General features: G+C 57.9%; 4 protein-coding genes across 11 annotated transcripts in view; 3 read left to right on the top strand and 1 right to left on the bottom strand.

The window, feature by feature from the left end:
* The first annotated feature begins 7,123 nt into the window (after window positions 1-7,123).
* PRTN3 (proteinase 3) lies at window positions 7,124-10,172 on the top strand. Its single transcript, XM_036847396.1, has 5 exons — window positions 7,124-7,190; window positions 7,985-8,144; window positions 8,523-8,664; window positions 9,360-9,590; window positions 10,002-10,172. Exons 1-5 carry the CDS (start codon window positions 7,124-7,126, stop codon window positions 10,170-10,172), a joined length of 771 nt encoding a protein of 256 aa, XP_036703291.1.
* A 3,113-nt stretch (window positions 10,173-13,285) lies between these two features.
* On the top strand, window positions 13,286-16,064 carry ELANE (elastase, neutrophil expressed). Of its 2 annotated transcripts, XM_036847511.1 has the most exons (6): window positions 13,286-13,299; window positions 13,822-13,871; window positions 14,189-14,345; window positions 14,544-14,685; window positions 15,359-15,589; window positions 15,757-16,028. In XM_036847511.1, exons 1-6 carry the CDS (start codon window positions 13,286-13,288, stop codon window positions 15,961-15,963), a joined length of 801 nt encoding a protein of 266 aa, XP_036703406.1. In that variant the 3' UTR covers window positions 15,964-16,028. The 2 variants fall into 2 exon arrangements, with proteins under 2 accessions (XP_036703406.1, XP_036703405.1); XM_036847510.1 differs by lacking the exon at window positions 13,286-13,299 and having other exon boundaries at window positions 13,786-13,871; window positions 15,757-16,064.
* The window catches only part of MED16 (mediator complex subunit 16), a 25,350-nt gene continuing 15,138 nt past the window's right edge, over window positions 16,017-26,228 (bottom strand). For 3 of the 7 annotated variants that reach the window (XM_036847488.1, XM_036847487.1, XM_036847486.1), the window contains exons 15-16: window positions 25,974-26,116; window positions 22,257-24,828 (exon numbers count right to left, since the gene is read on the bottom strand). In XM_036847488.1, coding sequence (XP_036703383.1) covers window positions 25,990-26,116 — 127 coding nt within the window. In that variant the 3' untranslated portion in view covers window positions 22,257-24,828; window positions 25,974-25,989. Of the gene's footprint in view, window positions 16,035-22,253; window positions 24,829-25,460; window positions 25,499-25,973; window positions 26,117-26,228 lie in introns of those variants that run through there. The other 4 variants (XR_005019319.1, XM_036847485.1, XM_036847483.1 and 1 more) reach the window with 4 other exon arrangements.
* Window positions 18,357-20,744, top strand: CFD (complement factor D). Its single transcript, XM_036847512.1, has 5 exons — window positions 18,357-18,515; window positions 19,176-19,332; window positions 19,419-19,563; window positions 19,654-19,911; window positions 20,525-20,744. Exons 1-5 carry the CDS (start codon window positions 18,458-18,460, stop codon window positions 20,684-20,686), a joined length of 780 nt encoding a protein of 259 aa, XP_036703407.1. The 5' UTR covers window positions 18,357-18,457; the 3' UTR covers window positions 20,687-20,744.

Genomic DNA, 26,228 nt, shown 5'->3' with positions numbered 1-26,228 from the left:
TGGGGGGCGTGTGAGCTGCCACGGAGCCCAGCCCCCCACGCCTCTGTCCCATCCCGCAGCCCCACCCTGGCCCGCGCGGTTGTGACTCTAATAAAAGATCTGTTCCCATTCTGTCCACGGCACCTGATTTCTGCTTTGCGGGGGCGGGAAGGGGCTGGGTGCCGAGCGCAGGGACATCTTCCGGCAAGAGTGGCATCCACCCCAGGGGCCTCCACTCACGGAATCCGCTCGCAGCCCTGAGGACCAGGGGCTCTTGTTATCTCCACCTGAGGCGGCGCCGAGGCTCAGAGAGGTTGGGTGACTACCCTGAGGCCACACAGCCAGAGTGGGCTCTGAACCCACATCTGTGAGATTCCAGGCCCCCTTGAACGTCTCTCATTTTGGTCGAGAATACAGTCACCCCTTAGTATCTGCAGGGGCTGGGCTCCAGGACCCTGGTGGATACCCAAATCCGCGGATGCTCAAGTCCATTATATCAAATGCCGTAATATTTGCAAGTAACCTACGCACATCCTTCAGTGCACTTAAAATCATCTCTATATGACTTAAAATACCTGATAAAATGTAAATGCTGCGGAAATATAGTTGCCCGCCTACAGCAAATTCAAGTTTTGCTTTTTAGAACTTTCTGGAAATTTTTTTCCCAAATATTTTTGATCTGCGGTTGGTTGAATCCGAGGTTGGTTCAGTCCGCGGGTGTGGAACCCGCGGATACGGAGGCCCGGCTGCATATTATGCAGCAAAGTCAAGAGACACACGAGAAACTGGCTTAGACTATTTGCCACTTGAATCGGTTAAAGAGCCTAATATGAAAGGAACTAAAATATAAATGTTAAATAATAAATATAATTTTATAGGGACTTCCCTGGAGGTCCAGAGGTTAAGACTCCACGCTTCCACCGCAAGGGGCACGGGTTGGATCCCTAGTGGGGGAAATAAGATCCCACATGCCCCGTGGTGCAGCCAAACTATATATATATGTATTTATATATTTATATAAATGATATATAAAACATGACAAACATAATCGTATAACATACAAAACATAATAAAAATAATTATATAAATGATATATAAAACAATACACATAATATAGTTTATTAAACTAAATAAAATTGTTTCATTAAAATAAAAATTAGGGCTTCCCTGGTGGCGCAGTGGTTGAGAATCTGCCTGCCAATGCAGGGGACACGGGTTCGAGCCCTGGTCTGGGAAGATCCCACATGCCGCGGAGTAACTGGGCCCGGGAGCCACAGCTACTGAGCCTGCGCGTCTGGAGACCGTGCTCCGCAACAAGAGAGGCCGCGATAGTGAGAGGCCCGCGCACCGCGATGAAGAGTGGCCCCCACTCGCCGCAACTAGAGAAAGCCCTCGCACAGAAACGAAGACCCAACACAGCCATAAATAAATAAATAAATAAATAAAATTTTTTTAAAAATAAAAAATAAAAATTAAACCATACATTACATTATATATTAGTATTTATTACATATTATACTTGTATTTTTAAAAATATATACTTAATAACACATAATAAAATATAATAAATCCATTGTGTAAATATTATACATTAATATTTATAGTATATATTTATAATATATTTATCTTATATATTTATAATATAATACATATAATGTGCACCTAAAATCAGTAAGGAAAAAAATTAGAGCCCAGTAGTAAAAAAGTGGGTCAAGGATGTAAACAGTTCACAGCAAAGAAACACAGAAGGCTCTTGACGATGTGGGAACACTGCCCCTCACCCAGTGCGTGAGAAATGCCCGCTGGCCTCCTGGGAGGTGGGCTTTTCACCCAGGGGGGTGATCACAAAGCCTGCCATCTGCGTTGTCTCGTCTGGGGGGGGGGGGCGGGGTGGCAGGGACGGGTCGGGCATCCGAACCAGGTGCCGCCCTGGGGGTTGCCCACGTGTCACCTTGCACGAGACGGGAACAGGTCCTGCCATGTGGCTCGAGAGAAAGAGGCTGCAAAGGATCCAGTGTTCCGGGCTGGCGGTGGGGAGACCACAGAAGCCCGGGGCGGGCGGGTAGCACACAGCTGTGGAAGAGGCTCAGCCCAGCCAGCGTCGGGGCCAAAATGCAGATGCCCAGCTCTGCCCTTTCTCCTGGGGGCCCTGCTGACGCCCCAACACGCAGGGGAGGGGAGGGGCTCGAAGGGGCGGCGCTCTGCCCTGAGCCGGGTGGTGTTGGGGTCTGTGCGGTCCCGAGCCCCCTGCCCTGACCGCGCGCCCTCCACCCCCTCACTGCCCCAGAAGCCCCCAGAGATGGCCCACACACACCGGCCACCGAGGTTAGTTGTGTTGCCATTAAGCCATTTTACAGATGGGGAGCCCGAGGCCCAGGGAGCTCCAATCACCACTGGCGTTGCTGGCGCTTATTAGGCACCAGCTGCGTGCCAGGCCCTCATCCCATCCTACAGGCCTGGTCTGTGGGTCCCGGGTCTGTTTATTTGTTTTTCATAATTTATTGCAGTGAAAGTCACATAACATAAAATTCACTCTTTTAAAGGGAACAATTCAGTGGTTTTTAGTGTATTTCACTAGGTTGTGCAACCCTCACCGCTGTCCAGTTCCAGAACATTCCATCACCCCCAAAAGAAGCTCCGTCCCCATCAGCAGTCACCTCTCCTCCCCCTCCCCCAGCCCCTGACAACCACTAACCACTAACTCTCTGTCCCTGTGGACTGGCCTGTTCTGGACGTTTCCCATCAATGGAATCACACCCCGTGTGTCCTCCTGTGTCTGGCTTCTCTCACTGAGCATCGTGTTCTCAGGGTCCATCCACGTTGTTGTGAGTGTCAGTGCTTCACCCCTTTTCACGGCTGAGTGATGTTCCCAGGTGTGGAGGGATGTATATCCATCGTCTGTCGATGGTCATCTGGGTTGGTTCCACCCTGGCTATTGTGAATCACGTCGCTGTGGACATTTGTGTACACGTTTTGTTTGAACATCGATTTTCAATGCTATGGGTTTGTACCCAGGAGTGGAATTGGGGGTTCAGAATTGGTCCTGCTTTATAGAAGGGGAAACTGAGGCCCAGAGAGGAATGTCAGCGGCTCAGGAGCCCAGAATGGTCCCAGGGGCCCCGCCTGATGATTGTTCAGATGGGGAAACTGAGGCCCTAGGGCGTTGGGGTCCAAGAGCATATGGTCCCAGCTTGGAGCCCCCAACACTGGCCCCCTCAAGAAAGGAGTGTTTTTCTTTTTTCAGGAGAGAAGAGGAAAAAGAGGCAGAGACACAGAGACTGAGCCTCTCCCGCCCTCCTTCCCTCGATCCTGGCTGGGTCGGCTCGGGTCCGCTTGCCCCCTCACCCCGCCCCAGCCCGTGTTCCCGGCGAGGCCGTTGCCTGTTGCACCAGCCACAGTTGGAGCGGGAAGGGGCCGAGGCCACAGCTTCCAGCCCCACTTCCCCTCCACCTGCCGGCCCGACCCCCAGAGGCCCCCGATGGTTCCCTCCCTCCCAGTTACAACCCCCAGGGCTCCCGGTGCCCCCAGCTCCCCACCCAGTCCCATGCCTTCCCAAGCCTCTGCCTTCAGGCAGCCCCCCAGCCCTGCACTCACCTGCCTGCCCCCACCCCAGGCCTGGAGCAGAGAGGAGGACCCCGGGCCATCCCCCTGTCTCGTCTGATGCTGTGACTCCCCTCCCCACCCCACCCCCACCCCGGGAGGCTCCCTGGGGGGTGAGAGCTTCTGGCCAGGACCCCGTGGGCAGTTACCTAGCAAGGTTGTGTGTGTGTGTTTCTTTTTCTTTTTCAGTTAAAGCTTTATCGAAATGTACTTCTCCTACCATACAACCCACCCGCTTAACAGTTCAGCGGCGTTTAGTATAGTCACAGGGTTGTGCAACCACCACCTCTAATTCCAGAACATTCTCACCACCCTGAAAAGAAGCCCTGTCCCCAAGGGCACTCACCCCCATGCTCTCCCCCAGCCCCTGACAACCAGGAACCTACTCTCTGTCTCTGTGGATCTGCCTGTTCTGGACGTTTCCCGTCAATGGAATCACACCCTGTGTGTCCTTCTGTGTCTGGCTTCTCTCACTGAGCATCGTGCTCTCAGGGTCCGTCCACGCTGTAGCGAGTGTCAGTGTCTCTCTACTTTTCAGGGCTGAGTGATGCTCCCCTGTGCGTACCCCCTTTCATCAGCTGATGGTTCATCAAGCTCTTATCTGTATTAGGGAAGTCAGTCCCTGAGGTGGGGTTGTTCTCATGACTCCCCATCATTAACAGATGGGGAAACCGAGGCCCAGAGAGGTGGCGTTTCTAGCCCAGAATCACAAAGCACAGCAGAATGTGAACCCAGGCGAGGGGCTCCGGACCCTGGGGTGTACCCGCCCCGCGTCTGCTCCCAGAAGAGCCTGGATCTGAGAGAGGCACATGCTGACCCGGCCCAGCCGCCGAGAGGACGGGCTGAGACGGGGAGAAGCACAGCAGAAAAAGGAAGGGAGTGGTGGGGTGGCAGCGACAGGGCTGGCACCTGTGCTCACCTCACCTCACTGCGCGCCCACACACTCCAGTACTCCAACTTATCAAATCCTCCTGCTGTCGCCCCGGGGGAGGGACTATTAGTACGATCGCCCCACTGTACAGGTGGGGAAACCGAGGCACCAAGCAGCCTGCCCCGCTGGACCGGACAGTGCCAGTCCGCAGAGATGTTCTTGTCAAACGAGAAAAACCAGTTCTGAAAGCAAAAGGCACAGCAGCCCCGGGTTTCTGTGGAGACATGTCAGGGCCACACCCAGGGCTGCGGCCTTTCCCGAGTGACTGGGCCAGGGCCACACCCAGGGCTGCGGCCTTTCCCGAGTGACTTACTGGGCTGATGTGTGACTTACTGGGCTGATGTGTGACTTAAAAACACGTTGGCAATACAGATGGCCAACAGGCACATGAAAAGATCACTAATGATTAGAGAAGAGGAAATCAAAAATACAATGAGGTGTGAATTCTGACCTCACACCGCTCAGAATGGCCACCATCAAGAAATCTACAAATTACAAATGCTGGAGAGGGTGTGGAGAAAAGGGAACCCTCCTGCACTGTTGGTGGGAATGTAAGTTGGTGCAGCCATTAAGGAAAACAGTACGGAGGCTCCTCAAAAAACTAAAAGTAGAGTTGCCATATGATCCAGCAACCCCACTCCTGGGCATATACCCAGACAAAAGTATAATTTGAAAAGATACATGCACCCTTATATTCATAACAGCACTGTTCACAATAGCCAAGACATGGAAACAACCTAAATGTCCATCGACAGAGGAATGGATAAAGAAGATGTGGTACATTTATACAATGGAATATTACTCGGCCATAAAAAAGAATGAAATAATGCCATTTGCAGCAACATGGATGAACCTAGGTATGATCATACTAAGTGAAGTAAGTCAGAAAGAAAGACAAATATCATACGATATCACTTATACGTGGAATCTAAAATATGACACAAATGAACTTATCTTCGAAACAGAAACAGACTCACGGACATAGAGAACAGAGTTATGGTTGCCAAGGGGGAGAGGGGTGGGGGAGGGATGGATTGGGAGTTTGCGGTTAGCAGATGCAAACTATTATATATAGGATGGATAAACAGCAAGGTCCTACTGTATAGCACAGGGAACTATATTCACTATCCTGGGATAAACCATAACGGAAAAGAATATGGAAAAGAATATAAAAAATAAATTAATTAATTTAAAAAAAAGAGCCTGGCGGGGGGGAAAGAATATATATATATATGTATAACTGAGTCACCTTGCTCTTCAGTAGAAATTAACACAACATTGTAAATCAACTCTACTTCAATAAAATTTAAAAGATAAAAAATAAAAACGCATCGGCAGAGGGGCAACTACCTGCAGGAGGAGGGGTGGGAAGCAGTGAGGCACGCAGGCTGCACCAGGAGTCACTGGTGGGCAAAACTCAGAGCAGGCGTTTCTGCCTCAGAGACGTTCATTCATTCCAAAGAGGAAAGTGTGACTCGGCGGGAGGGACACGCAGGCACCTCAGAGATGATACCCCACGTCCTGGGGACCGCCACTCGGTATACAGACCCCATCTCCGTGTGGGGACCCCGCACAAGCCCATTCGGAGGGACGTTCCCCCCAAAACCCGCCAGGTTGCCACCAAGGACACGGCACGAGGGCCAGGAGAGGCTGAGGGGCTGCCCCAGAGCCCAGGAGACTCGGGGAGGCGGGGGGGGGGGGGTGGATCCTGGACCAGAGACTGGCTGATTGTGAAATCCAGGCGTCCTGTGAGGGGGCAAACTTTGTGCAAGACGTGGCCCCGGGGAAGCTGGGGCAGCACATCCGGGAATTCTGCGGACTGCTGTAAGCGTGAAATGATTTCAAAATGAAAAGCTTAAAAACTTTCTTTTTGGCCCCCAAATTCCGTGAGCTCCTCTATCTATGCTTCTGTAGGTTTAAGTTTTTCATAATAATGAGTCAGTTATAAATAGATACATAAATAAATGTCTCCCCCGGCACCAGAGTCTCCCCCTGCCCCCTCCCGTGTCGGGCAGCATCCCTGGTCCCAGCCACTGCATGCCAGGAGCTCCCCAGTCGTGAGGACCACAGGTGTCCCTGGGGGAGGAATCGCCCCAGGTGAGAGCTCTGCCTTAGAGGGAAGAGTGAATCCCCCAGACAAAGTGAGGGCAGAGAGATGAACCTGTGGGTCTCAGGAGGCACAGGGCTCTGAGACCCTCACCCCCTTTTCTGTCCCGCTGAGTGGGACTCATCCCACCCCTGCACACGTCGGCCACATCTCACCTTGCTGGGGCTACAGGGACCCTCTGGGGGCAGGCAGTGCCCCCTTGGGGGTGTGGAAGCTGGGGTGTGTGTCACTGTGAGGGCTGTGGCCACAAGCCCCCTTGTCCAGAGGACCCCCAGCATGGGGTGGGTGGGAGCCTGCTTCCTACATCTCTTGGGGTGCCGGGACCCCGAGCCTGAGCCTGAAGCCCCTGCAGGCTTCCTGGGGCGCAGCTTTGACCCCCAAGCTCCCGAGCCCTCGAGCTGGAAGGAGGAAGTGGGGACGCCCAGCCCGGGTATGGGGCAACCCTAATGGCCTCCCTGAATTGGGGCTATAAGAGGGGGCGGGCAGGCAGGGAGCACGGCCCAACCATGACCCGAAGCTGCAGACCCTCCAGCCCTGCCCTCGCCCCAGTGCTGCTGGCTGTGCTGCTGGGCGGTGAGTGGGGCCCAAGTCCGTCCGTCCGTCCGTCTGCCTGTCCCACGCCCTCACGGCTCAGATGGGGAAAGTGAAGCAGGACCCGGCTCGACTGGCTGCTTGGGATGAATGCCTCAAGGGGAGGGGAGGAGGACAGAAAGGGGGGGCCTGGGATATGCAGCTCTGTTTCCGCATCTGTAAAATGGGCAAAACCTAGTGCCTCCTGCCCAGGGAGGTGTCCTAGGGACTCAATATAACCAGAATCCCTGGACAGCACCTGGCACCCAGCAAGCACTCAGTAAGTAAGTGTGCACGCACGAACGAATGTGTCACTGGGTGAATGACGCACGTGTCAGAGGAAAAACCGGAGTGAGGGAACCCCTCCGCCCTCATCCTGATGAGGCTTTTTCATGCCTCAGTTTGTCCATCTGCAAGACGGGTCATCTTGCCAGCTTCTTCCCCCTCCTGACCTCCAGGACTGGGCGCCGCTGCTTCCTGGGAGCCTTCAGAAATAATAATGATAATGACCACCGGGATCTCCCCAGCGCTAACTGTCCCGGGCCCAGGCCTCTTCCCTCCACAGCCCCCAGCCCCCCTGTGCTGCTATGGGACCCCCAATTTGCACATGGGGAAACGGAGGCTCTGAGGGGTCCCAGGCCTGGTGGAGGCCACACGGCGGCTCTGCCCTCGTCCCCCGACCCCCGTCTGGGCTCCCTGGGCGGGGGATGGGGCGGTGGGGTGGGGTCGGTCCCCCGTCCAGGGAGCCGCGGAGGGCGTTAGGCAAGGCGGCGGCCGCTGACCCCCGGCGTCCCCAGGTGCAGCCCGGGCCGCGGAGATAGTGGGCGGGCGGGAAGCCCAGCCCCACTCGCGCCCTCACATGGCGTCGCTGCAGCTGTTCCCCAGCAACCACTTCTGCGGGGGGACCTTGATCCACCCGCGCTTCGTGCTGACCGCAGCCCACTGCCTGAGCAACTTGTGAGTGAGTGCGCCTGCGCGGTGCGGGCCTGCCGGGGAGGGGGCGGTGCTCCGAGGGAGGGGGCGCGGGGCTGCCCCGGGGGTCCGAGGGGGCGAGGCACGGCCTGCCTCCGCTTGCCTGGTCTCAGCCCCTCCGTCCATCGGCCCAACCCTCTCATCCCAAACTAGGCGCGCACCTGCCCTGCTCCCCAGCCCGACGTGACCCCCTGATGCCCCAGGAGGATTAGCTCAAGCCAGGGGTTCAACCTTCGGGGGCAAGATGCAGACGGGGGGGGGGTCTCCTGGGACGGTGGGCAGTCCCCGAGGGGCTGCACCCTGGGCCTCAGGACGGGGGTGGGGGGGGGTCGGGGTCCCAGCGTTCAACGCCCTGACCCTCAGGAACCCGTTGTGGGTGAGCGTGGTGCTCAGGGCCCACCGCCTGCAGACCTCCGAGCCCACCGAGCAGAGGTTCGGCATCAGCCGCCTGTTTGAGAACAATTACGACCCACAGGAGAAGCTGAATGACGTCCTCCTCCTGCAGGTGGGTGGGCGGGGCCAGCAGGGCCCAGGGACCCCCTGTTCATTCATTTTCCAGCACCTACTGTACAGGAGTCCCGGCGGGAGTGGGACACGACCTGGTGGGGAGAGAGCCAGTCACCACCTTCTGAGCACGCGGGATGCCCCCATGCCCCGCCCCCAGCCTTTGCCCGGCTGTGTCCCCTCCCTGCTCCCTGCGCTGTTCCCAGATACCCTCAGCCTTGGCACCAGCCTCCCCTCCTCAGGGAAGCCTCCCCTCACCCTACTTGAGTGACAGCCACCCCTCCCCCATACACTGTTCATCACTGGGCTATGTTTCCCTTGACTGTGCCACCTGCCATTCTCTTCTTGGCCCCTCCCAGCCCCAAAGATCAGCTCCCAGAAGGCAGAGGTAGGATCCCCAGGGCTTAGCCCAGGATCAAGCATACAGTTGGTGCTCAATAAGTGCTTTGTAAGTGAATGAATGCAACAGTGACCAATGCTGCAAAGGGGAGTCTCTTGGCCTCGGGGAATGTGAAACTGAGCCCTGGCAGGTTTGGAGGGGGATCAGGGCAGCCTCCCTGGAGGAGGCGACCCCTGAGGTAGAGCCAGGCGGAGGGAACAGCATGTGCAAAGGCCTGAAGGAGGCACTTTGAGATAATCGTCCATGGGTGGCTGCGGGTCCTGGAGACACTGCCCACCAACCGCCCTCTGCCCCAGCTGGACCGCCCGGCCACCCTCAACGCCCAGGTTGCGGTGGCCCAGCTCCCTCAGCAGAACCAGCTGCTGCCCCACGGCACCCAGTGCCTGGCCATGGGCTGGGGCCGCCTGGGCACCTTTGAGCCACCGTCCCAGGTCCTGCAGGAGCTCAACGTCACCGTGGTCACTTTCCTGTGCCAGCCACAGAACGTGTGCACCTTTGTGCCCCAACGCAGCGCTGGCATCTGTTTTGTATGTACTGGGGGCTGCAGCTCAGTGGCTGCAGGGACAGCCGGGAGAGGGAGGGAGGGCAGGCAGGCGGGTGCCTCTGTCACACCATCTGGAAGGTGAGCACACCCATCGCGAGGGGGTGACGGGGCCTTCATGGGTCTGGGGGCTTTTCCACCCCGCAGCCCACCTTGGGTGGGTGCCCTAGCCCCACTCCGGGGGCCACACCCAGAATTCTGGGGTCCAGGTATATAGCAGGGGGCCAATAAATGTCCGCTCTCCTCCAGAGGGGCCTCCCCTCCCTGTCTCACCCACATACTTTAAAGAAAATTCTAGGCTGGAAACATCTCACCCCTACGTGGCCCCTTCCCCTGAGGTAGCCTCGTCTGGCTGCTGGCCTGGCCTGAGTGACTGACCGACCTGCCCCCTCCCCAGGGGGACTCGGGCGGCCCCTTGGTCTGCGACGGTGTCATCCAGGGCGTGGACTCCTTTGTGATCCGGGGATGCGCCACCAACCAGTACCCCGACTTCTTTGCTCGCGTCTCCCTCTACGTAGACTGGATCCGCTCGGTGCTGAGCAACGCGGGGGGCGAGGACAGCCCCTGAGCACCCCCGGGCACTGAGGCCATGCTGTGGACAGACGCGGCGGGTCTGCTTCTGCGCCCGTGCCCCCCTTCCTGCCTCCCCCCCCCGGCTCTTGGGAGCCAGGCAGACCCACGGTGCGTCAATAAAAGCTGAACCATCCCCCTGGCTCCTGTGTGTCCTTCCCACGGGGAGATGTGGGGGAGAGTGGCCCAGGGTCCTCAGCGTCCAAGTCCCCAAACCCCGATCTCGGGGTGGGGGTGGGAACAGAGGCCTGGAAGTCGGAGGAGGGCGCATGTCACAGCGGATCCCACTCCCCAGATGCCCGCAGACGTGGGTTCTAACCCAGCCCCGCCAGTGTGACCCGGGGCAAGTTGCCGCCCCTCTCTGTGCCTCAGTTTCCTCATCTGGAAAACGGACTCACTCCAGACATTTCCCAAGTGTCCAAGGAGCCCTACCCTGGCCCTCAGGGCTAGGGGTGTCCTGTCCAGTTCTGTGTCTCCCAGCTCCGGGGCCACCTGAGGACCAAGCTCTCATAACATGGGGTGCCCAGGGCCTGTGGGGCTCCTGACCAGTCAGGGGCAGGCAGAAGGGCTATTTGGGAGGCTTCTTGAAGGAGGCAGCAATGCCTGAATACGAACAAAAGGAGAAGTGTCGCCAGGCAAGGCACAGACAGTGTAAGGGCCCTGTATCAGGACAAGCTTGGGGGTGTGAGGAACAGCAAGGCATGACGTGTGGGGGAAGGAGAGCAGGTCAGGGAGGGGGCAGGGCTGGAGCATGCAGGGCCACAGAATGAACTGGGGTCTAGAGGAGAGGCCTGAGGCCAGGCAGAGGTAGGGGTCACTGGCCAGCCGTGGAGAGGGCACGTGGCCATGGCAATGAGGCAGTGGAGGCTCAGAGAGAGGGGCCAACCAGCTCACCGGACACACCAGAGTTGGAAGGCAGCTCTTTTGTTATTGATTTACTCTGCCGCCATCTGGTGGCAGCATGCGAATTCAAGCTGGAGCCAGAACCCCCAGGGCTGCCCCCTTTTTAACTGTTTCACACCTCAGCCGACCACCCAGGGGAGGAGATGAGACTGGTTTTCCGCTTCAGCAGGAGCAAGGGTGTGCTGAGACCTGGGACAAAGCCGAAATCCTGGCAAACGCACGCTGATAAGTGTTGTGGGAACGCAGGGAATTTTCCGCATTTCCCACGGGCCAGCGGCAGGGAAGTGGTTTCTATAAAAAGCCCAGAGGGATTTTGGTGCCCAGCACTGGGGGTAAATGAGGTTTGCTGGAGGGAATGTTGGATTGAGCCCATTGATGGGAACAGAAAGACCCAGAAAAAACAGCCCCGGGTGTTTTCTATTTTCTTTTTTTAAACTTTTTTTTTTTTGACTGCCTTGGGTCTTTGTTGCTGCGCGCGGGCTTTCTCTAGTTGCGCGAGCAGGGGCTACTCTTCGTTGGGGTGCGCGGGCTTCTCACTGCGGTGGCTTCTCTTGTGGAGCACAGGCTCTAGGCGCACAGGCTCAGTAGTTGTGGCGCACGGGCTTCGTTGTTCCGCGGCATGTGGGATCTTCCCAGATCAGGGCTCGAACCCGTGTCCCCTGCACTGGCAGGCGGATTCTTAACCATTGCGCCACCAGGGAAGCCCGTTTTCTATTTTCTATGAGCTTGTGTACATGTGTGTGACAGAGGAAAGTTCTGCACAGCAAAGATCAGATCCAAGAAGGGGAGGTGAGGCTGGGGGATATAGGGGCCTGGGTTGATTTGCTGGAGGTTGGCCGGGGTTGTTGAGATTCAGGGGACAGACCCACAGGAATCATAAACAGGATGTTGGGCAGATACGACCTGGGGGACCTCGGGGAGAGCAGGGCGGCTCCCAACAGCGCAGGGGTCCCCCAGCCTCCAGCCGTGGGAAGGACACGCAAAGCATCATTTTCCTGTTGCGGTGTGACAGGGATCAAGCGAGGGACTCCCCGTGGCATCACGGCTCTGATTGTGAATCAGAATTCCCCCAGATGCCCAGCCCTGCTCCCCAAGCCAATCACCACCGTGCCCTTCGGGAGCCGGTTAATGGTTAACAAGCCCTCAAGGACGGCACTTTCTCATCTGAGAACTTTACAAAAGTTCATTCATTTAATCCTCGGGATTAAATGTGAGATGGGAGCCTATAACTTCCATTTTACAGACGAGGAAGCTGAGGCATGGAGGGGTTACACCCATAGCCTGAAGTCATAGTGGGCAAGTGGCCACTCCAGGATCTGAACCCAGAGTCCACAAGCTTAGCCCCCATGACCTGCGAGGAAACAGCATACAGGCGGTGCTCAATATAGATGCAGCTTTTGTTTAAATCCGGTCTCCCTGCCTGAGGCATGGTCTCCTCCATTCTTCCCACCCCCACTGGAAACAGTGTTGTGTATACAGCAGGTGCTTACCAAGTGCTCTATGGTAACTTTAACTCAACAGGGTGGGGACCCCACTGAGAGGGGAGAGATGGGGGTTTGCTTGCCTGTGGCCACAGACCAGGGAGGAGCCCAGGGACAAACTGGACTCCAGCCCCAGCCCACCTCTGGGTGTCCCTGAGGGCCCCCGCCCGCCTGTTCCTGCAGATGGATCCGTTGGTTCCCTCCCCTGAACCCTGCTCCGAGCCAGGAGAACGTTGCTTCTTGCGACAGCCTTGGCTACGGCCGTTGCAGCTGGAGCAGCCTGGGACAGGGGTGGGGGGTGGGGAGTGGGAAGGTGAACGGGGGCCACGGGGCTGGGAACTGGCCCTGGTGGACCCCATCTCCATTGTTCGGCTTGAGTTCTTCCGAGGTCCAGGCTGAAGTTCTCAAACTTGGCTGGAGATCCATGGTCCAGCCTCCAGGCCTGGGCGGGAATTTTTTCCTCTGCCTCAGGCTGGAAGGGGGTTCAGAGAAGCTCAGAGGGGTGCGGGTGGGGTGGGGGTGGGAGGGATTCCTTCCCAGAACCTCTGAGGGCCCCCAGAGACTGACCAGGTCCCAGGTGGGAGTGAGTTCCCCGTTAGGAGCAACAACCAAAGAGAGGTTGGAAGTCCGGGCTCCAAGAGGGAGATCCAAGGCTGAGGAATAGGCAGCAAGTCTCCCTCCAGCTGTGCATTGTGGGCACCTGGGTTCAAAGCCCGGTTCCCCCACCATGTCACTGGGTAGGCAGCTCATGGGGGGGCCCCTGCCACGCCTCCCAAATGTCAGGACAGGGCTGCGTGCACGTGGTTGCCGTTGCCCTGGGTAAACTGAGGCACGTGGGCGTCCCAGCCAACTCCTCTGGGCCGGGGTGGCCAGATTTAGCAAAAATACAGTACGCCCAGCTAACTTTGAATGTCGGATAAACAAAGACTAACTTTGTACGTAAGTACGTCCTGTGCTTATACTTGGGATATACTTATGCTTAAAAAAAAAGTTTATCTGACGTTCCAATTTAATTGTGCATCCTGAGTTTGATCTGGGGACTCTCCTGGAGCCAGCCCCGCCCCTTGCACACATCCTCTCCCCGCTGTTCTTCCCATCACCCCTTCATCCCCCACGTCCCAGGATGGGGAGAGGAAGCGGGGGCACCAGGCCCCCCCACGGGCAACTGCAACGGCCTCCGGCCATGGGGGCTATAAGAGGGGCAGGTGGGCACAAAGGGCAGAGACGCCAGAGCTCCCGCCCAACCATGATCCAAAGCTGCAGACCCTCCAGCCCTGCCCTGGCCGCTGTCCTGTTGGCCGTGCTGCTGGGCGGTGAGCGGGGCCCCGGTCTGTCCCTGGGGTCCATTCCTGCCTCTCCACCTGCTGGGGACCCTCCCGGCCCCCTCATCCTCATGGGGAGTGACAGCTGGGATAAGGAGGAGGCTGAGGTCCTGAGTGGTGAGGACTCCCAGCGGGTGAAGTCCAGATCTAGCTGCGCCCTGGCAGGGGGACCGTGCAGGCCCCCTCCCCTCTCTGGGCGACAAGCACGCCAAGAACCCGACCCGGTGGGGTCCTGGGAGAGGAGCGGTTCCCGGGCTGGGGCGGGGCTCCTCCGCGCCGCTCACCGCCGCCACCGCCCTTGCCCCCAGGCCCCGCGCTGGCCTCGGAGATCGTGGGGGGCCGGCCGGCCAGGCCGCACGCGTGGCCCTTCATGGCGTCCCTGCAGAGGCGCGGACACCACTTCTGCGGCGCCGCCCTGATCGCGCGGAACTTCGTGCTGTCGGCCGCGCACTGTCTGAGCGACCTGTGAGTGTGCCCGCGCGTCCCCATCTCGGGTTCCAGTCCGCCCGCCGCGCGAGGGTCGCGCGGGCCGTGCTGCGGTCCCGGGGTGGGGCCTTCCGGCGAAGGCGCGAGGGTCTGCAGGTCCTCCTGCGCTCGGGCGGGGTCTCTCCGCCGCTCCCGACCCCGGGGGCGCCCCAATCACCTCCTGTCCCCCCGCCCCAGGAACTTCCGGTCGGTGCGCGTGGTGCTAGGGGCACATAACCTGCGGCGGCGAGAGCGGACCCGGCAGACGTTCAGGGTCCAGCGGATCTTTGAAAACGGCTTCAACCCCTTGAGCCTGAAGAACGACATCACGGTTCTCCAGGTGCGCGGCCGGGGGCGAGGCAGGAAGGGCAGGTGCAAAGGCCCGCGGGAGGCTTGGGGAGGGCGGGGGAGGGGGAGGAGCCTAGGGGACAAGGCTGGCGGGCGCAGACCTGGTGTCGTCCCCATCTCTGTGTGCCTCAGTCTCCCCCTCTGTACAACACAGAAATACTCCCCCCCCTCACTCCCGCCGTGCAGGGCTGTCAGAGATTAGATGAGGTGACAGAGAGAAAGGTATTTTTGTGCCCGCTGGCGGAGGGCAGGGACAGTCTCCCTCTTTGCCAAATGGGGCAAAATTCCCCATATTCGAGCCAGTGGGAGACTGGAGGGAGAAACCTGCCTTTCCCCTCTGTTTGCCCAGCTATGATTATTCTCAGGGAATGTTCTAGAAGAAGGGTTTTATGGTCGTTGCTGTGGCCCATAGTTTGCTTTATTACCTACTGTATATTGCACTCAAGACAGATCCAGGGATGCCCTGAGCCACGGTGACTGCTCCCACTTTACAGATGGGGAAACTGAGGCTTGAAGTGGGAGGCACCCTGCAGGGCGGGTGTCCTGCTCTGAAACATCCCAGGACCATGGTGGAGCCTCGGTTGGGGAAACCAGGGCCCAGAGAGGCGAGGGTCGTCACTCCCCACCCTCTGTGACATGCCACTGCTCCGTCCCACCTGCTGCAGCTCAGTGGGATGGCCACCATCAACACCAACGTGCAGGTGGCCCAGCTGCCCGCCCAGGACCAAGGCGTGGGTGAAGGGGTGCAGTGTGTGGCCATGGGCTGGGGCCAGCTGGACACGAACCGGCCACCGCCCCAAGTCCTGCAGCAGCTCAACATGACCGTGGTGACAGCCCTCTGCCGCCCCTCCAACGTGTGCACCCTGGTGCCAGGCCAGCATGCTGGCATCTGCTTTGTACGTACCCCATGTCCCCTCGAGCCACCACCCCACTCCCATCCAGGCTGCAGCAACCAGGACTACAGCCAGACCCGTGGAAGGAATCCCCGACCCTGAAGGGGGTGGATGGGGGTGTGAGGGTGGGGACTGGAAGCCCAGCCTCCCGAACTTGTCTGGCTCCACAGGGGGACTCCGGCGGGCCCCTGGTCTGCAACGGGCTGGTCCATGGGATCGATTCCTTCATCCGAGGGGGCTGCGGCTCTGGGATCTTCCCAGACACCTTTGTCTCCGTTGCCAAGTTTGCAGACTGGATCAACTCCATCATCCACCTCTACGGTGACGATAACAGCCCCTCTCTCCACCCTAGGGATGCTGCAGGCAGGACCTGCTAGAAGGGGCTTCTCCTGTCACCCCACCTCACCTGCCCCTGGCTGGGTCCTTCCCATGCAGCATCATGCGGCACCTGGCACAATAAAAACATTCTGTTTTGTAGGATGTGTCTGGGTGTTTGTTGGTTGTGCAACCCAAGTGTCGAAAGTCCTCAGGAGAATGTCTTGGGCATGTCACGAGTACGCTGCCACCAGGTGGCAGCTAATTCAGGGCATTGGGGTAAGAAGTCCCTTCCCCACCCTCTACAAAAGGATATTGATTGCCGTTTCTGGTTTTTCCTCCTATAAAGCATAATTAAACTAATGTTGCAGGTGGCGATAATGAAAAGCACTGTAGCAAGTGTTCATGAGTGCTTACAAGGCATAGAAATCATTCTGAGTCTTTGCAAGTATTCACTCAACTGGTCCTCTCCACCCTCGAGGCAGGTCCTATGAGTTGCCCCACTTTACAGATGAGGAAGTGGAGGTGCAGAGAGCTGTGAAGCCACGCTCAGGAGCCTGGGTTTGAGTCCCAGCTCTGTGACTTTGGGCAACTTGCTTGCTGTCTCTGAGCCTGTTTCCCTGTGGGGAAGAGTGAGGCGCTATCTGGGAAGGACCCAGCCAGGGGTTGGGGTACCAGGCCAGCCTTGGCCTCACTGGGTGGGGAGACAATCCCTCCCCCACCTCCCCAGCCTTCTGCCTTGGCAGGGGTCGGGGGGCAAAGCCGATCAGATGTTTCACAAGGAAACACCCAGCCCCGAAGGAGTCACAGCCCTGGGGGAGACGACCAGCCTGTACCCCTCTTCTGCCTCTGAGCCTGAGAAGGAACCTCCTGGGGTCACAGGTGGGGGACCACGACACATGTGGCCTCTGCCATCACTTGGCTCACAGTCTGATGGTGGGGGAAACAATCACCCAAGCAAGCAAATGAGAGAAGTAACATCAGGCAACACCCCTTACCCCACCCTGGACCCCACACCAGGGGGCCAGGATAAATCTCTCCCTCTCTGTCCCCTCGTGCCAAATCCTCAAATACCCAGACCCCCCGGGGGTCCCACCTCAAGGTCGTTACGTTTGCTGTTCCCTCTGCCTGCCAGCTCTTCCCGCAGGTTGTCACCGGGGCACACCTCCCCCCAAGTGCCAGCGGTTCAGAAAGGTGACCCACTGCCCTGCAATCACTTTTTCCACTTAATACTACAGCCTGGCGGTCTTTCCATGTCAACAAAGCATCCGGGGACATGCAGGGTTATTTATTGAACCATCTTGTCTTGTTGGGTCATTTCCAAATTTTGTTGCAATTTCCAACACTCTTACTTACATAATCTGGACTCCACATGCGAATGGGCTTTCGTTTCAGAGTTTCTGATTTGAGTAAGAAAACATGTTGGGATCTAACAAATCGCATTTGCTATGTTGTTTTCTATTTTTCTTTTCACCATGAAAAGAAGTAGAGGGGGAAAGATTGTGCACTGTTCCCACTGGGAACAGCTTGAGGTCCTCCCCGCGCTTCTGGTCACACGCAGCATCTCCCCCTAGTAGGTTCATGAGATGTTGACCCACCATCCCGAACTTATAGAGGGCCACATGACCCAGGTTCTGCTCCTCAGAACCTGCCATCCCCTGCCCACAGTGACGGTGTAGGGGCATGAGATCCAAGCTCGGCCAGTCAGAGGCAGGCTTGAGATTCTGGCTAGAGCGATGGGGAATTTGCAGAGGGGCTGACTGAGCTCCTGGGCTGAGTCTGGGGCCCCTGGAGTCACAACAGGGGAGCCTGGTGAGGAGAAAAGCTATCAAGGAGGAAAGGAGGAACCAAAGGCAGAAACCTGACCTTGTTCAGGTAACTGGATCAAGCTACACCTGAAGGTAGTCCCATGAACTTTCCACGTAATTTCCTTGTAGAAGGCTCCACCCAGTTTGCCTCGGTTTTTCTGTGACTTGTATCCAACAGTCTTTCCAGCTGCCCCATACACACCACCTTTCCAATATTCTACATGTTGGGGTATCAAGCTCCAGAGCCACAGCAACAGGGACAAGGGTGTTGGATGACCTCTTCCCTACCCCCACCCGACCTCCTCTCCAAGTTGCAGGAGGAAGAGAAAGAAGAGAGAAGCAGAAAATGAGGAAGTGGGTTGTTCACAAACTGCGGTTTCCAGCTGCTGTTGTGAAACTTTGGGGCTGCAAAGGCACTCTGGGGAGACGGGGCCGCGGGGTTGGGTGTAGGTCCATCCCTCTGCTCTGCCTGCTGCCAGTCCTGAGGGGCTGCTCCCCACACCGGGGCCAGCCCCAGGCCAGGCTCACAGAGGCGGGACGCACGCCCAGCAGCCTGTCTATACTCTTGGTACAAAGTCCGTGGAAGACAACCACACCCCTGGGGAGGGTGGACAGGCGGCTTCCGCTTGCCCAACTGGGCTGCTGCTCACCCGGCCGATAGGACCTGTGGGAGCGCCCGCCCCCTTCCACCCTCATAAAAGCACACCCAGGGCCTGGCCTGGGTCAGTGTCAAGGCCACGGCAGCATCATGGCGGACCGCTCCCTGCACCTGGCGGCTCTGATCCTCCTCGGGGCGGCCATGTGTGGTGAGTGGACCTGGGCCTGCGGTGACCGCTGGGGGCCACCAGCCTGCAGGGCGGCCAGCCAGGGGGCCTGCTCCGTCAAACAGGACTGTCCTCCAGCCCCCTAAGTGGGCAGGGAGGGGGGCAGGTTTCACGTGAACAGAAGGCTCTGAAAACCAAGGAATTCTTACAATTTTGGTGAGGTTTTTTTTGGGGGGGGGGGGGGGGCCGGGCTGTGCAGCTTGTGGGATCTTAGTTCACCCACCAGGGATTGAACCCGTGCACTCGGCAGTGAAAGCAACGAGTCCTAACCACTGGACCACCAGGGGGAATTCTCAAAACTTTGAACCTAGCTTTCCACACACTGGAAAACCGGCAGCTTGAGGGGCAAATGGCTGGCAGGGGTGCTGGGTTTGGACAGTCCGGCTTTCCTTATGTTTAAATTGAAGCCTCAGGCCCAGTGTGTAGGTATGGAGTTTGCCCCAGACTCAGTCACTCTCTATCATCTGTCTTCTCGGGCATTCCTCCCTGGGCCCCCCGGAGTTTGCAACTCTGTGGGGGAGGATTGTAAGGATGGAATTCCAGGTCTGAGGGGTGCTGAAGCCGCCTCGGGATAGAGATGGAATCCTAGCGGGGGGGCTGCAGTCACCCCCGAAGTCCTCACGCTGACCTGACTACCTCCAGGGGCTCAGCCCCGTGGCAGGATCCTGGGCGGCCGAGAGGCCATGTCCCACTCGCGGCCCTACATGGCATCCGTGCAGGTGAAGGGCAAGCACGTGTGCGGAGGCTTCCTGGTGGCCGAGCAGTGGGTGATGAGCGCAGCGCACTGCCTGGAGGATGTGTGAGTGGCCTGGGGCAAAGGGCGGGACGGGGTGGGGTGAGGTGGGGCGGGAACGTGGCTCTGATGTGGGTCCACCCCACTCCCAGGGCCGACGGGAAGGTGCAGGTGCTCCTGGGCGCGCACTCCCTGTCGCAGCCGGAGCCCTCCAAGCGCCTGTACGACGTGCTACGCGCAGTGCCCCACCCGGACAGCCGGCCGGACACCATCGACCACGACCTCCTCCTGCTGCAGGTCTGCTGAGTCTAGCCCCAGTCCCCCGTGCTGCCCCGGGGCCCCCGCCCCCGCCCCGACGCTAACATCCCCTTCCGCCCCAACCCCCAGCTCTCTGAGAAGGCCGTGCTGGGCCCCGCCGTGCAGCCCCTGCCCTGGCAGCGCGAGGACCGCGACGTGGCGGCCGGCACGCTCTGCGACGTGGCCGGCTGGGGCGTGGTCAGCCACACTGGCCGGCGGCCCGACCGCCTGCAGCACCTACTCCTGCCGGTGCTCGACCGCGCCACCTGCAACCTGCGCAAGTACCATGACGGCACCATCACCAACAGCATGATGTGCGCAGAGAGCAGCCGCCGGGACAGCTGCAAGGTGCAAGGGCGGGGCTGGGCCAGTAGAGGGGTGGGAGCCGCGGCCTCGGGAGGGCGGGGCAGAGGGGGGTGCCGGCCTGCTGGGGGCGGAGCCAACAGAATGGGCGGGGCGCGCGGGAATACGGGAGGCGAGGCTGATGGAAAGGCCGGGTCGTGCGGGGGAGCTCGCAGAGTGCCCCCCCCACCAGGAGAGTGGGCGTGGCCTGAGGCAGGTGTGGGGGCTGAGATGGGAGGGTCAATGACACAGACTGGGTGGGCGTGGCTGGTCTGAGGTCCCGGCAGGGTTGGGAGGAGAGGTGGGATTTGGAAGAGGGTGCGGACGAGTTGGGGCCCGAGCTTGGAGAGGGCCAGGAGTGGGGCAGGGTCGGAGTAGGGGGCTGCTCCACTTCCGTGGGACGGAGTGCGGACTGGAGCCCGGAGAGGGGCGGAACCGAAAGCCGGCGGAGGTGGGGCCTTGGTGGGCGGGGCCTGAGATTGACGAGCGAGGGAACTGTTGGGACCGGCGGGCTGAGGGGGATTGCAGCAGGCGCCTGTGGAGCAGGACCGGACGCCGAAGGGCAGGCCGGACGCCTGCGGCGGCCCTGCACCGGACCTCATGACATCGTTCCCTGCAGGGTGACTCTGGAGGCCCGCTGGTGTGCGGCGGCGTGGCCGAGGGCGTGGTCACCTCGGGCTCACGTGTTTGTGGCAACCGCAAGAAGCCCGGCATCTACACGCGCTTGGCGAGCTACGTGGCCTGGATAGACGGAGTGATGGCTGAGGGCTCAGCTGCCTGAGGAGGACCTGAGGGGCGGCGGTCACGGGGGCCCGAGCAATAAAGTCATCCACTCCTGCGCCCGGTCCGCCTTTACAGATTGCACGCTTCGTGAGGGAGCGGATGGAGGCGAGCCAGACTGAGGGGGGCGGCAGCGTCCTGGTAATGCGGTGCCAGGAGGTGACCCAAAGGCTTAGACGGCGTGCCTGGCGGAGGGATCTTCGGGGACAAAAGGCCGGAGACCCCACGCCCTTCAAGCCGGGCTGGAGCTGCCAGGAGTCGCTTCACGTCTCGGCCACGCGGTGGCGCCCTTACTCTCCCCTGGAAATAGGAGAGACGCCCGGAGACCCGGGGAGGGGCACGAGTGGGGGTGGGTGTTCCCTTGGTCCTTGCTTCCCGAGCAGAAAGTGAGGGCCTGCTGTGTGCCAGACCCTGCTCTGGGCTGAGATCTAGGTACACAGAGAACTTGTGTTCTTAGGACCCGTGTCCCAAATGGGAAAACAGGCTGAGAGAGGCCGTGCGACTCTCTTGACATCACACAGAAGTTCCTGAGGTCACGCACAAGCTCCTGAGCAAAGCCTGGAAATGAGCCCAGAGCCACAGGGCCTGCGTTCACAGGCCATCCCCAGGTGCTGTGCGGTTCACTGAGCAAAGCTGACTGGTGTCCCAGAGCAGCTCCACTGATTGGAGGCCCAGGGGACTCACTGTCCTCCTGGGTCTGTTTACCCTTTTGGGAGGTGACAGGGCAGAACCCAGGTCCTGAGGCCCTGTGCCCTCTCTTCCACTTGGACGAGGGGCCACTGAAGCCCAGCACCTACTAGGCCCCAGGTGTTAAGCCTGGTCCACAAAGGGGGTCTCTGACCTCTGTCCGGTCGAGGAGACTGAGGGTCTGAGGGGTGGTCGTGTGCGCCACCAGGGACTGGAATTGGAACCTATGGCCAGTTTTTGTTTTTCTGCTATGGAGCGTTCATTCATACGGAAGCACTAGTTGAGTGCTTACTGTGTAGACACAGCTGAGACCCAGCCCTGCTCACAGGAACCGGGTCAAATATTCCATTGCACAGGATGGAACTCATGAGTCATCCTGAAGACGGGCCTGGGGTTCTCCTCAGCGTACTCAGGAATTTCGTGTGGAATTTAAGAAGCTGTTCACATTTAAATGAGTGGGGAAAGGGAAACATAACTGCTGGTCATTCAGCCATCACAGACTCATTCATCCCATAAGTATTTTCTGAATGAAGCGATGACACCAGGAAGTGGCCTTGAAATGATCCACTGTGGAGGTGGCAGGAGGTGGCATGGTAGGATTACCTACCAGATTTAGCAAATGAAAATACAGCATGTCCAGTTACATGGGAATTTCAGGAAAACAACAAATACTTTTTATATCTCATGTAATATTTGGGACAGATTTAGACTAAAAAATTTATTCACTGTTATCTGAAATTCACATTTAACTGTCGTCCTGCATTTTACCTGGCACCACTAGTGGGGGCTACAGACCAGACTAGGCTGTCCGTGTTGGTGAGCTGGGGGCCCTGAGGTCAGAGCAGGACCAGATGGAGTGGGTGGGGCGGGCAGAGGGGGAGGGGTCTGTGGGTCTCCAGGCAGGAGACATAGGCTCCATGCTTTCTACCCCATGGGGGGTTTCTGCAGTCACATGAAAACTCAGAAGTCCCTGTGACACAGCCGTCTGAGAGCCCTGTGACCCTGCAGGGCCTCTTCTAGCAACTTCCCCACGGATGCTGGTGGGAGGGGGAGGGGACAACCCTGAGCCACAGGGGAGGAGGAGCGTGCAGGGAGGGTGGCCCACGTGGCCGTGCCCCCCCACTGCAGACGGCAGCCCACTTGCCATGGGGAGTCAAGGGCAGCTTCCCGCTTCTATTTCCAGAGGATGGTGGCCTCGGCCTCCTCACCTGCAGCTGGGACCCGTGGACCTGGCTCTGAGGAGGCTGAGGGCACAGTGGACACGCAGCCCGACGGACTGACCTGCCTCTTCCTGTCACAGTAACACCTGCCCTTGTTGACCCCAGAGGGGAGGACCCGTGTGGACACATGGTGGGGGCAGGACGGGGGGCAAGGGAACATCCCCACCCACAAATCCCCTCCCAACCTGGAGGAACATTCCAGCAGGGCCCTCAGTAGGTGGCCCCCCCACGGCCCCCAGATGAGCCCGACGCTTCTGGACAGCCGGGCCCGCTTATGCCCCCTGGGCTTGTCACAGCAGTTCACGGAGCGTTCCAGTTATCTGCTGCTGCGTAACAAACTGCCCCAAACTCGGCGACGCAGAGCCATCCCCGTTCGTCATTCACTGCGCTCAGCTTGTGCGGGTCCGGGTCACAAGGATGTGGGGGGGAGGGGCGCGTGTCCCTGTCCCACCACCTAGATGACCAGAGGCCTGGAGGCTCCAGGATGAGGGCCCAGGAGCCAGGCCGGTTCCCACCAGCCTCAGGGTCACCCAGGGCCACTTCCCCTGCATAGGACAGATGGGAACAGGTGTGAGCCCCAGACCCAAGGGGAGGATATGCGGACCCACCTTCCAGGGAACGTCCGAAGATGGTGGCCGGGGTGTAAATGCCCACAATTTAACCTTAACCAATGAAACATGAGTGCAAGAAACAGGCTCATTTTCCTAAGACAAATAACTGGTTTAAAGACTTCAAATGACTTGAGAGACACAAGTTGCTTAAAAAAACATGGTCAAATGGGGTAGAAGGCTGAGAAAAAATATGTAGGAACGTGGACCACATGCCCCTCGACCAGGGAGGCAGCCCTGGGTCCCCTTTCCCCAAGGCGACAGAAGGCGGTGGCAGCAGCACGGGAGGTGAGTCCAAGGCAGGGTGTCTCCACCCCTCCCGGCACAGCCAGCAGCTCCGGGTCCCCACAGGTCCCCGCAGAAGCACCTCTTGGACGGCAGGACCTAGACGCCAAGTGCTGCTGCCGCAGGTGGGCGGGCCGGCGGGGAAGCGGCCCCTGGCCCAGGAAATGGGGCCCCTGGAGCGCTGCCAGCCCCTGAAAGCCCGACAGACACCGCTGCCGCGTGTTGAACTCCGCGGGGCGCCCGGCCGGCCTGCCCTCCCTTTCGCCTCCAGAAGGAAAACAAGAGAAGCAATCACCACTTAACAGGCAGGCGCTGTGCCGGGGGCCTGCGGGGAGCCAGGCATAATGGGTGGAAGCGGCTGCTGGCGAAGCAGGACCCCTGGGGGCCACGGAGCTCAGGAAACCCAGGGGAGAGGGGAGGGGGAGGGATGCAGAGGGAAAGCAGAGACAGAGACACTCATGTGCGCAGGAACCCAGGCGGCGGGGAGCAGCCCCCACCCACGTCCAGCCCACTGCTTCCCCCGTGCAGGGACCCCTGTGCCTGGCAGACACTAGGTGCTCAATAAATGCTGACAGAGCAGGAGAGCAGCACACACAGGGGCAGAACCACATGCCTGTGGAGAGGGAGGGAGGCTCCGGGGGCGAGGGGGCTGCCGGGTGGCGCCCAGGACACCGACAAGACACCAGCCACCCAGTGGGGACGTTTACTGGTCTGCCCAGGTCAGAGACGGCGGTCGCGAGGGGCTCAGCAGTGGCAGGTACAGGTGAGGAAACCCGAAGCAGACGCCCGGGCTGGTGTCACTGACAGTGGCCACTGGACACCCGGCAGGTTTCATGTGGGATGTTCTGAAGGACAGAGGCCTGAGCTGGTCCTGGACCCTCTGAGCTGGGACCTGGGAAATCCAGGGCGGGTCACTGCGCTCTGGGGTCCCAGGGGTCGGGACACAGCCGTGGCTCTACCCGGGGCAGTGAGATCCTCAGGGCAGGCCCAGGCCTGTCTCAGTCACCCACCTGTTATGGTGGCCATGCGGCCAGGCCCCTCCACCCGGATCCGCCTGTAGGCTCCGAGGAAGAAAGAGCAGGGCCCGCTGGGCCGAGGGTGCCAACTTGAGGCTTCAGGCCGTGTCCTCACCTGCCCCTGCCGGTTACACAGGTGCTGGCCGCAGCTGATAAGGGCCCAAAAGCATAGTTCAAGGGTGGCATTGTCTCACGCACCCAATGAAGGTCTGGAGTGCGTGGCTGCTCTGTGACCAGCAAGGGGACAGCGTGCCTTTCCTTTAAACCCATTGGGAATCCACTGACATTTTGCACAGCAAAGGAAACCATAAACAAAACGAAAACAACCTACGGAATAGCAGAAAATATTTGCAAACGATGCGACCAACAAGGGCTTAATTTCCAAAATACACAGCTCATACAACTCAATATTAAAAAAACAAACAACCCAATCAAAAAAATGGGCAGAAGATCTAAATAGACATTTTTCCAGAGAAGACATACAGATGACCAACAGGCACATGAAAAGACGCACAACATCGCTAATTATTAGAGAAGAGCAAATCGAAACTACAACAAGGTATCACCTTACACCAGTCAATATATATGGCCATCATTTAAAAGTCTACAAATGACAAATACTGGAGAGGGTGTGGAGAAAAGGGAACCCTCCTGCACTGTTGGTGGGAATGTAAATTGGTGCAGCCACTGTGGAAAACAGTATGGAAGTTCCTCAAAAAACTAAAAATAGAACTACCATATGATCCATTCCTGGGCAAATGTCCAGACAAAACTATAATTCAAAAAGACACATGCACCCCAATGTTCACAGCAGCACTATTCACAATAACCAAGACATGGAAACAACCCAAATGTCCATCGACAGATGAATGAATAAAGAACATGTGGTATATATACATATATATACAAACACACACACAAAAGAATATTACTCAGCCATAAAAAGAATGAAATAATACCATTTGCAGCAACATGGATGGATCCAGAGATTATCATACTAAGTGAAGTAAGTCAGAAAGAGAAAGACAAATATCATACGATATCATTTACATGTGAAATCTAAAATATGACACAAATAAACTTATTTACCAAACAGAAACAGACTCAGACATAGAATACAAACTCATGGGTACCAAAGGAGAGAGGGATAAATTAGGAGTGTGGGATTAGAAGATACACACTGCTACATATAAGATAGATAAATGACAAGGTCCTATGGTATAGCACAGAGAACTATATTCAATATCCCGTCATAAACCATAATGGAAAAGAGTAGGAAAAAGAACGTGTGTGTGTACATATATGTATATATATAAACTTATGTTATATACGTGTTATATACCAGAAACTAACAACCTTGTAAATCAAACTACAATGAAATTTTAGAAAGTTATCCAACTAATAATTAAAGACCATATTCACCAGACAAGAAAAAAAAAAAAAAAAAAAGAAAAGAAAAAGAATCTACTTACAGGGGCCTGGGCGCAGTCAGGGGTAGCTGAGGGGCATCCGCCACCAGAGCCCCCCACACAGGCAGTTCTTGATCCAGCGCTGCTCCCACTGTTTGACAGCCGTGGTCTTGTTGGGTGACTTGAGCATGGTGACACAGCCGCACCTGCGGGCAGAGTCGGGAGGGTGGGGCACTAGGCAGGGTTGGGTGGTGGCCACAGGGCCTTTGCACATGCTGTTCCACCCCAGGAATGCTGTTCCCTGCAGCCCCCACTCCC

This window comes from Balaenoptera musculus, chromosome 3 (assembly GCF_009873245.2).
Source record: "Balaenoptera musculus isolate JJ_BM4_2016_0621 chromosome 3, mBalMus1.pri.v3, whole genome shotgun sequence".
Lineage (NCBI taxonomy): Eukaryota > Metazoa > Chordata > Mammalia > Artiodactyla > Balaenopteridae > Balaenoptera > Balaenoptera musculus.
The sequence above is the reverse complement of the archived record's forward strand: the minus strand, read 5'-3'. Positions and strand labels throughout refer to the sequence as shown.